Source organism: Bubalus bubalis, chromosome 18 (genome assembly GCF_019923935.1).
Source record: "Bubalus bubalis isolate 160015118507 breed Murrah chromosome 18, NDDB_SH_1, whole genome shotgun sequence".
NCBI lineage: Eukaryota > Metazoa > Chordata > Mammalia > Artiodactyla > Bovidae > Bubalus > Bubalus bubalis.
Genome location: NC_059174.1, coordinates 36,373,850 through 36,386,765, shown reverse-complemented (window position 1 = coordinate 36,386,765; position 12,916 = coordinate 36,373,850). Strand labels below are relative to the sequence as shown.

The window sequence follows — 12,916 nt, the reverse complement described above, 5'->3', positions numbered from 1 at the left end:
ATCTTTAATCATGGGCATTTTCAAGTCTTTTGGCTACAGACTACTACTGTTTTATTCTGATGCTTTGCAAAGGTCAGATTCAAGAAAAGGGTGCTACCAAGTGCTTTTGATCACTGATACCCTTGTCAAATTACAAGGTGTTGAACCTTGGGTGCATATCTCACGCCTGAAGAAGGCTCTACCTGACATCTGGTCCTGTGCAAACACTGGAGACCTCAAAATCAAATTGACTAGGAAGAGAAGTAGCCAACTGCAAGGTGGACTGCTTCCTCCAAGATGTCGGACCAAGAATATTTCTACAGCAAAAAACCAAATAACCCCATCAAAAAATGGGCAGAACTCCTAAATAGTCTGTGTGTGCTCACACTATTTGCAGCAACACAGATGCAATCAGAGATTATCATACTACGTGAAGTAAGTCAGAAAGAAAGACAAGTATCTTTTGCTGAGCAAGGGGGTAACTGTGCTGTGTAGAGCCCATACCACTTGCTATACTTGGACTGACACTTCTGAGGAAATTAAGACTCAGCTACGTAAGATCACTGGATAAGCCAGCTGACTTTGAAAAGAGACCCTCCTTCAATAGTGTCTGTCTTTGACTTACTTGATTCTGACTTGCTTGGGTCTTGGGAACTATGGCTCTCAAGTGCACTCTAGACACGCCTCCTTATAAAAATCAGTCGTCTCCTTCATGTGCTGTATTTTCTCAAAAGTTTTAAATGCATATTTGCAACTGCTAACCACCAAACCAAGGATTTCCCAAAGAATCTCAGAAGAAAATCAAAGAAAAAAAAACAACTTAAAGTGAACCTGATAGGAATTCCCTGGCAGTCCAGTGGTTAAGCCTCAGTGATTTCCCTGGCCTCAATTCCTGGTCTGGGAACTAAGATCTCGCCAGGTCCACAGTGCAGCCAAAAAAAGTGTGTCTGATGTTGTGAATATAACACAGAGACTCATAAAAAATTGTGAGAATTCCAGAGTTTTTCTGGGAGTAGCACTAAAACCTTTAAAAAAATTCTTTTTAAGTTACTTCTCTCAGGCTGAGAGTCTGATCAAAAGGAGGGCATTGTTTAAAACAAAACAGGCCCAAAATGGAGTTGCCTAGGCTGCTTCAGGTCACTAAACCTCAACTTAATTAGTTTTGGTTCTCACAGAAATGGACTCTTAAATTTAGTCAATCTGGAATCTTCAGTAATCTGCCTGAAAGATTCCTGCCATCCCTTAAAGGAATGTAACCTTGCAATAATTAACCCACCTTTTGCCTCGCATAACTTCTTCTTCCTGCTTCCTTTCACCTAGAAAATTCTTCAATTTGGACAGCTCCTCAGAACTCCTTTCTGTCTGCTAAGTCTTGAATGCTGCCGGATTCCTGAATTGTTGAATAAAGCTAGCAAGAGCTTTAAAACTTACTCGACTGAATATTGTTTTTAAACAAAATAATCCCTTTCAACTAACTCTTCCTCTTGCTTTAGGTGCAAAATGGCTTGGCTTGGTAAAAGTACTAAGCCCATCTTTATTTAACATTTTAATTTTTCATCTGTTCAAGCTTTTTGCCTTCAAATGGATTTTTAATAAATTGCACTATAAAAGTTATCTTGATTGCTTGAGTTTTCTCATCTCCTTAAATTTTGCTTCTTCCCCTAGTGTGCTTCCCATTTTTCTTCCCTCGAGTTTTCTTAGTTATCACCTGTAAATTTTCTGACGGTTACACTTTTTTCTTCCATCAGCACAGGGCTAACATGCGGGGGATCCAGTTCCCAGACCAGGGATCCAATCCGTGCATACCGCAATGGATGCATAGAGTGATCCAACCACTGGAAGGGTCACCAGGGAAGTCCCTCTGATGGTTATGTTAGTATTTTAAAGTTCTGTTTTTTTTTCCTTCACCTTTTGACAGTGTCTTCCTTCTGTAGGATGAAGACTTTATTATAACTTTTACTTTTGATAAACTTAAAAACGTAAAACTTTGTTCCGATCAATTGTCCTAAGTAGGACTTTGGATAAACAGCACTACACTTTTATCTGTCTTGGCTGGTCTTTTGTTTTGTTTTGTTTTTTTGGCTGGTCTTTAAGTGCTTCCCCTGATGATGGTAACAAGCCTTGGACTAGCTCTTCAGGAAAAAAAGCTCTTCTCCAGATTATGAGGAGAAGGGGTTTGCACCCGGGTAGTGCATTCTAGGGGGGGAGCCCCACCCCCACCCCCCGGCCCCAGCAAGTGTAAAATGTGAACCTTGCAAAAGCAGGAACAAATTCATTTCTCTAGAAGCAAGTCTCCCAGGTCATCTCAGCCCTAGAATCCTAAGTCTAGTCACAATGACTCAGCGAATCTGAGTCTAAAGAACTGCAGTCCTTCGCCTTCCTCTCTCAGACCGGCCCATTCCATTCAGAGCCATTCCCCGGGGCTAGGAGAGGCCTGGATAGTGTGCCCAATGGAACCCCGGACTCCATCGGACACTTCCTCCTTTTGTCCCAGGGTGGTTTCAGAACAGGGTCCAGAAGACATCCTCCCACACCCACCCAGACCCATGGGTTCCTTACTCCCTATCCCCTAGGAACCCTTCTTCCACAAGGGTCCTTAGGCCTGCCTGCACTCAGACTGCCAGTTCTTCCTAGAACCTCAGCCAAGGCGTGCTCCGCCCTGCACCCCAGGGCCTGAGCGGCGGCTCCGCCTTTGCTGGCTCCCTAGTTTATGGGCCGGGCCAGCTAGACTGGGTATAAAGAAGCAGGCGCTCGGAGGCGGGCAGCACCGGTGACGCCTTCTAGATGGCAGCTAGCTAAGCAGCCTGAGGGCCTTGCCTTCCACCCCTCCCCAGCTTGAGTCACCCGGGCAACCAGCAGACCAGCCAATCAGCGCACCGCCGGAGCCATGGCTGGTGAGTGTCCACCCCCCTCTCCGCCCCCCAACCACTCCAGTAGCCTTGCTGTCCCCAGCAGGAGCTTGTAGTTTTCTTCCTCGACTTAAAACTGGAAACGTGGAGGCATTAGAATCGCTGGATGAGCCCTGACAGATGCCGGGAGAGGAGGGGCTCCTGTTTCTACCCCACCCCCAGAAACTACGATGGGCGGTTAGAAGAGAATTGACCTTGGAAGCAAAAGGTTCCTTCCCTCTAGGGTCAGAATCAGCCGTCAGAGACCAAATTGGCCCACTTGCACACCTTTCTTGACCTTAATAGTATTTAAAATCTTTTGGAATAAGTTGCTAACATTTAAAATAATTATAGGCAATTTCACTTAAAAAGGTGGATTCCCAACTTCTGGAGGAAAACTGGAAGATCTGGCCGTGGGGGTGCTTGAGCTGGGGAAGCTGCTTCCTTTAGTTTGATGGACATCAGACCCAGCAGCTCCAGGCTGCTGGGCTAGGAAACTTTTCAGACTGTGACCCGTGGAGTGGGCAAACCTGATCTGGGTGCTCCTCTAGTGACAGAGCCTCCCTTCTCCACCGTCAACCGTAGGGGGACCTTGGAGGCCACAGCTTGAATCTAATGTGTGAATGGCCTCTCACACATACTGGACCAGCTGCAACACCTGCTGCGGCTGGAATCCCTGTTTTCCAGAGAGCCTTACTCTGAGATTGGATATGAGCTAAACTCTAGATATCTATTTCCTTCCTAGAAGGCAGAATTCTACCTTTTTGTAATTTCCTTCCCTATGAACCTAGTTCTACCTTCTGAAAACACACACACAAACACACAACCTCATCTTGCTAAAAGTAAGTGGGTGAGGGAAGACATTGCTTTTGGAGCTGACAGACTACTTAGGTGCTCAAGAGAAAAGGGCTAAGGTAAGCTGGGGACTGGAAGCCCACCCAAGGTTTCAGGGCCTAAGGGGTAGGGCTTGGCTGACAAGGCTTCTGCCTGCAGATTAGTGGCTGTTTCCCTCTAGGTTATTTGTACCTCAGCTGTCTGGAGGGCATCAATACCCCTCTTGAAATACTAGGGCAAGAACTATTTCCCCATTCTCCAATCCTATAGAATGTTCTGTATCTATGTGTAACAGACCAAAAAAAAAAAAAAAAAGGGGTGGGGGTTGGGGGAGCTAGTGAGGGAAAATGGGAAGATTTAGATCTTATATAACTAGTACTAAGCTTCCTAGGTAGCACAGTGGTAAAGAATCTGCCTGCCAATGCAGGAGATACGGCTTCAGCCCCTGAGTAGGGAAGATCCTCTGGAGTAGGAAATGGCAAAGATTTGTTTTGTGTTGATATGTTGATGTATCCCAAATGCCTAGAGAGGTGCCAGGTGCATCCTAAGTGCTGAGTAAACCGAGGTGGGGAGGCTGGGTCCGTGAGAACATTAGCATTTCAAGGTAGGGGAAAGAAGGCTGGCTGGTGTGGATGTGGATTGGAAATAGAAGGTGTAGGATGGTGGGGACACAGAGAAATGAGGACGGACTGGGAGCATATTGCTTAGGGATTGAGACCTGAAAGGGAACTGGTGCAGGGAGAGAGAGGCATTAACAATATGTGCTTAGCTATGTTATATACTCACTCCTAGCAGATGGGTTAATCACAAGCAGGACAAGCAAAGTGAAGTGAAGTCGCTCAGTCGTGTCCTACTCTTTGTGACCCCATGGACTGTAGACCAGGCTCATCAGTCCATGGAATTTTCCAGGCAAGAGTCCTAGAGTGGGTTGCCATTTCTTTATACTGAATGGTAAATTAGAGGTACTGATAATAACCCCATTTGTCTTCCAAGACTCAGCTCAAATGCAGCTCCTTCTCAAGGCCTTTCCTGAGGGGCTGGCCCTGAAGTGAACAGTTTTCCTCTGTTAGTTACTTGTGTATATGTCTTACGCCTTTCTTTGAGTAAATTCTGATAAAGTCAAGCTTGTGTAGCTAGTTAAATGGCAGGAAGGGAAACTGAGCCCTCTAAGTCCAAAAAAACTCAGATTTGGCCATGGAAAATGACCTGAAAACTGGAGAGGTGGGCTTATCTCTTGCTTTACCCGTACCTCGAGCAAATATGCACAACTGTTCTATTGATTGCCCATTTATAACCTTTGACCATTTTTCTACTGGGTTGTTTTTAAGAAATCTATATATTTCAGATTTTGAGCTCTATTAGTTATATTTCTTGTGAATATGTTCTTCCTGTTTGAGTCTCATCTTATTTTTTTTTTTTATTTTTGAAGGTAACAGTCATGGCTGTACTGTAGTTAGTAGATGTAAGCCCTTTGAAAGCCAAGAGATAGATGTCTTGACTTACTCATTTTCTGGGAATCACCTTTATGTTTTACTACTTATAAAATGTTTGTTAATGTTGGTAAGAAGTGAAACTATATATATATAAATTTAAAAATTAAAATATACATATGTAGGTAAGAAGTAAGCCAAGAGAATAAAAACTGACAAAGCAGTATTTAGTAAACTGATATGACTAATGCAAAGATAAATCACAAAGAAAACGCATGTTAGAGTTTAATATACTCACGTTGCTTTCAGTAGTGTTTAGTCCATGAGTTGATAAGAAATTGGGTGAGAATTTGTTGAAGCAGCCTCAGGAATTCCTTTCCATTTTCCCAGGCCACATCAGAAGAAACTAAATCACTTCTGTAGCATTTAAATCATCACCAAATTTATACCCCACCGAATCTGAGTTTATGGAGTCCAAAAGGCCAGGCCAAGCTTGGGAATCCTCTTTTTTGACAAGCAGGAACCTAAAGCTTACACATGACTGAGTTTAAGCCAATGGGAGATGCCTACACCAGGTGTGGTTAATACTGAAATCAGGGAGAGGCCTAAAGGCTTACAGGTGCCTTAATTTTCTTCAAACAACACTATAAGAAGTTGCAGGTGTACTCTCTCCTCAGTTCCACCCACAGTCACTGCTTTTGAAGAGTTAGTAAGGTATGAAATTGTAGCTCCAACTTCAGGAGGATGGTAAACTTCCTTTCTCTGGTACTCTTCCCCGTGCCCTGCATGTTGTTGTGTGGATTTCTCTCTATATATTTTCAAGCTTCACCACTTAACAGGTAAAGTTGGGTAACCTGCTTAAAGTTTCTGTGCCTCAGTCTTCCCATCCCTAATGATAGTCTGTTGACCTCACAGGGTCGCTGTGACTACTGAAAAAGCTACAGAACAATGCTCAGCATGTAGTAAGCACCCTTTACACGCTCTTGTTGCAGAAGCAGGCATGTTCTAACGACTCTATTAACACAAAGGATGTCCAAGAAAAAGCTCATCTTCCCCTCTGCGTCTACCCCCTTGCCACCTCTTGCTTGCCTAAGAAAACTGTTAACAGTGTCCTGTGATCATGCCACATCTTTTTCTCTTCAGAGCAATAGACTGCAGATCTACCTACAAATATGGAGTTTCTTTCTTTTTTATAAAAGTAGATTCACATTCACGTTATAAAGATTTTTAAAATGTGGACCATTTTTTAAAGTCTTTATTGAATTTGTTAGAATATTACTTGTTTTATGTTTTGGTTTTTGGCCACAAGGCACATGGGATCTTAGCTCCCCCACCAGACACTGAATCCACAGTCCCTGCATTGGAAGGAGGTCTTAAGCACTGGATCGCCAGGGAAGTCCCCATTTTAACATTTAGTGATATATCCCGGATATCTTTCAGGGTGATCAATACATGCAGTATTCATGTATACATTCATGTATACATTTCAGTATATCAATACATGCAGCAAACTCATTCTTGGTAACAGCATAATATTCTGTTCAGTTCAGTCGCTCAATCATGTCTGACTCTTTGCGACCCCATGGACTGCAGCACACCAGGCTTCCCTGTCCATCACCAGCTCCCGGAGCTTACTCAAACTCATGTGCATTGAGTTGGTGATGCCATCCAACCATCTCATCCTCTGTCGTCCCCTTTTCCTCCTGTCTTCAATCTTTCCCAGCATCAGGGTCTTTTCAAATGAGTCAGTTTTTCGCATCAGGTGGCCAAAGTATTGGAGCTTCAGGATCAGTCCTTCCAATGAATATTCAGGACTGTTTTCCCTTAGGATGGACTGGTTGGATCTCCTTGCAGTCCAAGGGACTCTCAAGAGTCTTCTCCAACACCACGGTTCAAAAGCATCAATTCTTCTGTGCTCAGCTTTCTTTATAGTCCAGCTCTCACATCCATACATGACCACAGGAAAAACCAAAGGTTTGCCTAGACAGACCTTAGTCTGTCACTGTTTCCATTGTTTCGCCATCTATTTGCCATGAAGTGACGGGACCAGATGCCATGATCTTATTAGTTTTCTGAATGTTGAGTTTTAAGCCGCCTTTTTCACTCTCCTTTCTCACTTTCATCAAGAGGCTCCTTAGTTCTTTGCTTTCTGCCATAAGGGTGGTGTCATCTGCATATCTGAGGTTATTGATATTTCTCCTGGCAATCTTGATTCCAGCTTGTGCTTCATCCAGCCGTGTTTCTCATGATGTACTCTGCATATAAGTTAAATAAGCACGGTGACAATATACAGCCTTGACATACTCCTTTTCCTGTTTGGAACCAGTCTGTTGTTCCATGTCCAGTTCTAACTGTTGCTTCTTGACCTGCATGCAGATTTCTCAGGAGGCAGGTCAGGTGGTCTGGTATTCTCATCTCTTTCAGAATTTTCCACAGTTTGTTGTGATCCACACAGTCAAAGGCTTTGGCATAGTCAATAAAGCAGATGTTTTTCTGGAACTCTCTAGTTTTTCAATGATCCAGTGGATGTTGGCCATTTGAACTCTGGTTCCTCTGCCTTTTCTAAAACCAGCTTGAACATCTGGAAGTTCATGGTTCACATACTGTTGAACCCTGGCTTGGAGAATTTTGAGCATTACTTTGCTAGCATGTGAGATGAGTGCAATTGTGCAGTAGTTTGAGCATTCTTTGGCATTGCCTTTCTCTGGGATTGGAATGAAAACTGACCTTTTCCAGTCCTGTGGCCACTGCTGAGTTTCCCAAATTTGCTAGTATATTGAGTGCAGCACTTTCACAGCATCATCTTTTAGGATTTGAAATATCTCAACTTGAATTCTATCACCTCCACTAGCTTTGTTCATAGTGATGCTTCCTAAGGCCCACTTGACTTCGCATTCCAGTAGTATCATAAAATTTATTCAAATGTGCTCCATAAATAGGCAATTGAGGTTATGTCTAATTTTTGCTAATGACTACAAGGGTCCAAGGGTTCAGTACACATCCTTGCTCATCTATCCTGATGCTTACAGTCTGTAGGACAGATTCCCCGAAGTTGGACAACTAGATCAAAGATTTATGTGTCTTTAAAATGTCTAAAGATTCAGCTTGATTACTCTCACCAAAGGCTGAGGCAATGCATTTTCCCACTGGCAATGTGCCAGGTTTAATGCACTCTTAATAGCCCTTGATGTAATTTGTCTTTAAGTTGTTTTGCCAATCGATCAGTAAATAATGATGTCTCATTTTAATCTGTTCTTCCTCACAGGCCTGGCGGGGCACCTTCTCATTTGTTTATTGTTTTTTTTGTAATTTCCTTCTCTATCCTTATTTTTCTATTGCATTGTCTTTTTCTAATTATTTGTAGGCATCTTGGGGGCATCTGGTCCCATCACTTCATGGGAAATAGATGGGGAAACAGTGGAAACAGTGTCAGACTTTATTTTGGGGGGTTCCAAAATCACTGCAGATGGTGACTGCAGCCATGAAATTAAAAGACGCTTACTCCTTGGAAGGAAAGTTATGACCAACCTAGATAGCATATTCAAAAGCAGAGACATTACTTTGTCAGCAAAGGTCCGTCTAGTCAAGGCTATGGTTTTTCCTGTGGTCATGTATGGATATGAGAGTTGGACTGTGAAGAAAGCTGAGCGCCGAAGAATTGATGCTTTTGAACTGTGGTGTTGGAGAAGACTCTTGAGAGTCCCTTGGACTGCAAGGAGATCCAACCAGTCCATTCTGAAGGAAATCAGCCCTGGGATTTCTTTGGAAGGAATGATGCTAAAGCTGAAACTCCAGTACTTTGGCCACTTCATGCAAAGAGTTGCCTCATTGGAAAAGACTCTGATGCTGGGAGGGATTGGGGGCAGGAGGAGAAGGGGATGACAAAGGATGAGATGGCTGGATGGCATCACTGACTCGATGGACGTGAGTCTCAGTGAACTCCGGGAGTTGGTGTTGGACAGGGAGGCCTGGCGTGCTGCGATTCATGGGGTCGCAAAAAGTTGCACAGGACTGAGCGGCTGAACTGAACTGGGGGGGTGGATTTTAACTCTTTTTGGTAAGAGTTGTGAATATCTTCTCCTGGTTGTCTTTTGACTCTGTTTCTGGAAACTTTCATTAAACACAATTTTTAATGTTTCTGGGGCTTTATCTGTCAAACTTTTCCTTCATGGTTTCAGAAGCTGTAGTCTTTCCTAAAAAGTAGCCTCTGTCCAGAGGTTATACAGCTTCTCCCTTTCGTCCCATACTTTTTTTTTTAAGGTTTTAAAAATAACATTTCTTAAAAGTTAACATATGCATAATAGGAAACAAAAAAACACAAGAAGCAAAAAAAAAAAAGTTATCCCTAATCAGTTTACTTTTTGATGTGTCCTTTCTAGGTCCTACTTGCATATTTATCCAATTAAACATGCATTTTTTTATAATTAAGATTATACAGTTATGTGTCATGCTTTTTTCACAAATCGTGAATATTTACCATTTCAAAGTCCCAAAGCTATGAGTATTTTGATAACCAATGATACACTACACCAACTCAGTCTAGAAGAGAAAAATGTAATCCTGCCTTTCTTGGCAACAAAAATTTCATAAAAGACAAAAATGACAACAAGCCTCTAGATAAAGGTGTTGGCAGAGTTTATAATTTAAATACTGTGGTCCCTTGATGTTCAATTAAAAATGAGACATAAGCAGAGTACATAGAGCATCCCATGCTAGCCTAATAGTTTCAGTTTTTAAAATTTAGATCTTTAATCTGCCAGTAAGTCGTTGCTGTGTGTGGTAAGTGGGAAACTTGTATTGAATATAATAGACACACTGGAAAGTGCACAAGTTCTAAGTGAAGTTTCACCAACTGAACACACGCTTGTATAATCTGCATCCATTTCAAGAAATAGAACAGGGGACTTCCCTGGTGGTCCAGTGGCTAAGACTCTGCTCCCAATGAATGGGGTCCGGATTCGATACCTGGTCCGGGAACTAGATCCCACATGGCCAAAACAATCCTCCAAGCTGTAATGAAGATCATAGATTCCCAAGTGCTGCAATTAAGACCCAGCAAAGCCAAATACATATTTTAAAAAATAGAACACAGACAGCACCCCAGGTGCTTTGTCTCCTTCCGGTCATTATTCCCTGACAGAGGATAACCACTGTACTGACCTCTAACACTTTATATGAGATTTCTAAGGCGATAATTTTATGGGGACGACAGAGAATGAGATGGCTGGATGGCATCACCGACTCTATGGATGTTAGTTTGAGTGAACTCCCGGAGTTGGTGATGGACAGAGAGGCCTGGCATGCTGCAATTCATGGGGTCACAAAAAGTCGGACATGACTGAGCGACTGAACTGAACTAAATTTTATTTTTATGCAGATGTTTGATTAAGTATGCCAAAACGATTTATTAGATTAGCTACTGTTTCCCAGTGAGTTAAAAATTGCTCCTTTGATCAATGGGACTTATGAGAAAATGTATTTCTGGATGCAGTGGACGGGTTGCATAACCCAGTGTCTAACAAAGTCACGTCTTCCATTATGGAGCCCAGCTGGGCTCCCCTGCAGCCTGAGCTTTGCTGGTTGGTGACTGATTTTCTCCATGTGCCTTGTGTGTGTCTAAATAGTCAGAAAGGCACTGATCGTACTGGCCCACTCGGAGAGGACATCCTTCAACTATGCCATGAAGGAGGCTGCCATAGAGGCTTTGAAGAGGAAAGGATGGGAGGTCACTGTGTCGGACCTGTATGCCATGAACTTCAATCCCGTCATCTCCAGAAAGGACATCACAGGTGGGAACGGCTCTCCCCTTTAATTAGGTCTTTGTGGAACTTCTCCCTTGTGGGCTTTCTGGCCCCGCCTTGGCCCTCTGGCGTCAGCTTCTCTTTTCCTCTCTGCAGGTAAACTGAAGGACCCCGGGAACTTTCAGTATCCTGCCGAGACTGTTTTAGCTTATAAAGAAGGCCGTCTGAGCCCAGATATTGTGGTCGAACAAAAGAAGCTGGAAGCTGCAGACCTTGTGATTTTTCAGGTGTGGTAAGACATCAGAAGGGGTGTTGAGACACTTGTTTTTTTTGTCCTAGACCTGACACCTAATTAGCTATGTGCTCTTAGGAAAGTCACACCCCCTTGACCATACTCTCCTTAAAGAAGGATAATTACTTCAAAGGTGCAGGATTACACAGATTTATAGATGTTATGAAGCTGGCTGTGTATTCTTTGAAAGTATGACTGTGACTGCAGAGGTGACATGTGAGCCTTGAGCTCTTTTCCCGAGAATGTTTAGTCTTTTCTTCAATTAGTAATTTCTCATGGAATCACTCAAGTTTGCAGTTCTCACGCCATCTCCATAAGCATCCTGAAAACAGTTTGTAGAGCGAGGCATAAGAGCTTGACTTCTCTGCGATGGGAGCTCCCAGTGCAGTGTGCACTGCCCTGCTTAATGTGTTCTAGCAGCAAAACCATGGCCTTTCTCCTGGAAGCTGCCTCACCATTTAGCAGTCAGTACTGAAACTGGGTATGCTTCTTGTAAGTCACCTTTCCTGACAATGGTGGACTGAAGTCAGTGACTTTGCTGCTACCAATCGCAACCAGCTTTTTGGTATTAAACATGGAATGTATGCGACACTGGAAACTTCATAAGTTTGATACTGGCTGTGATTTTTGCAGTTATTCAATCAGCTGCAAAGACTCTAACCTTTGAAGTCCCTTATTCTACATGTTGCTATGAATCAAAGCCACATAACATTAGCCAGTGCCCCAAAGGATCCCTTTTTGGTCTACATTTTCTACTCTCTTGTTGCAGTACAGCTAAGGCAGTAGCAGTAGCAACTTTCAGTTCTGCTTCTAAGAATCACCATATTTTATAAATTGGAAAGGATGGCCTTTAAATTCAGCTTCTATCCAATGCATATGTTTTCTTTACTACCATACAACTGTATAGGTTGCACACTGCAAAACAGCAACACAAGGAAGGGCAATGTAAACTCCACAGATTTGCATATTTATTATATCAGTTTTGCAACAGATGACAGGAAAAGTCTTGTTCCAGCAAAAGCAGTGTGCTAGAAATGATAGTCTGGCAACATTAAAATAAATGTCCTGAGAAAAGACTGCCCGCATTCATACCAACGTGCCACATGGGCTAGGCCCTGCTCAGCTGTCTCACTTCTCCAAAAGGAACCTGAGAGAGTCAACTTTTAATATCAAGCAAGCCAACCAATTCTATTTTCAGCCCTGACTGTAGAACATTCACAGGGGACCAAATCTACTTGCTCGAATAACCTACACATCCTAAAAGCTGCAGATATGCCCTTCACAATTGGAGCACCTTAAATGTGAGAATATGGGAAGCTACTAGAGACCCCTCAAGCCCCTCTTTTTATGGATGAGGAAGGGGCTTGTGTTGCAGAGTTCATGCCTCACATTATTGGCAGATTCAGGGTAAGAATGCAGGTCTCATTCTCAATCGTGTCCAAAACTTGACTTCCTTATTACTCTCTTTCCTGTGGGTCAACCATTCTTCAAAGAGAGAACTACCAAGTCCTACAAATTTCTTCTCTGTCCTAGCTTTTTCTTTTAACCTCTGGGCATGTTCCTGTCATCATAGCCTTTAAGTGAGTCAAGAAGAAATAATGGTATGGCCTTGCTTGACTTTTACCAGGACAAGAGCCCCAGCAGGTCTTTCTTGTGAGAATTCCCCGATGAACCTTAGTTACACTGATCATTTGATAGCATTTGTGAGTGGTTCTGTTTATTCTAAATGATAAGATTTTACATCCGTGAGCA

At 42.9% G+C, this 12,916-nt stretch overlaps 1 protein-coding gene and 1 long non-coding RNA gene across 4 annotated transcripts in view; one reads left to right on the top strand and one right to left on the bottom strand.

Moving 5' to 3' along the window:
* The window catches only part of LOC123330433, a 19,005-nt gene extending 13,313 nt beyond the window's left edge, over positions 1-5,692 (bottom strand). Inside the window, exon 1 of the long non-coding RNA XR_006546368.1 lies at positions 5,430-5,692. This is a non-coding gene — a long non-coding RNA (uncharacterized LOC123330433). The remainder of the gene's footprint in view (positions 1-5,429) is intronic.
* The window catches only part of NQO1 (NAD(P)H quinone dehydrogenase 1), a 17,639-nt gene continuing 7,439 nt past the window's right edge, over positions 2,717-12,916 (top strand). The window contains exons 1-3 of one of the 3 annotated variants that reach the window (XM_006047604.4): positions 2,717-2,873; positions 10,756-10,920; positions 11,029-11,159. In XM_006047604.4, coding sequence (XP_006047666.1) covers positions 2,867-2,873; positions 10,756-10,920; positions 11,029-11,159 — 303 coding nt within the window. In that variant the 5' untranslated portion in view covers positions 2,717-2,866. Of the gene's footprint in view, positions 2,874-5,765; positions 5,971-10,755; positions 10,921-11,028; positions 11,160-12,916 lie in introns of those variants that run through there. The other 2 variants (XM_044932114.2, XM_044932115.2) reach the window with 2 other exon arrangements.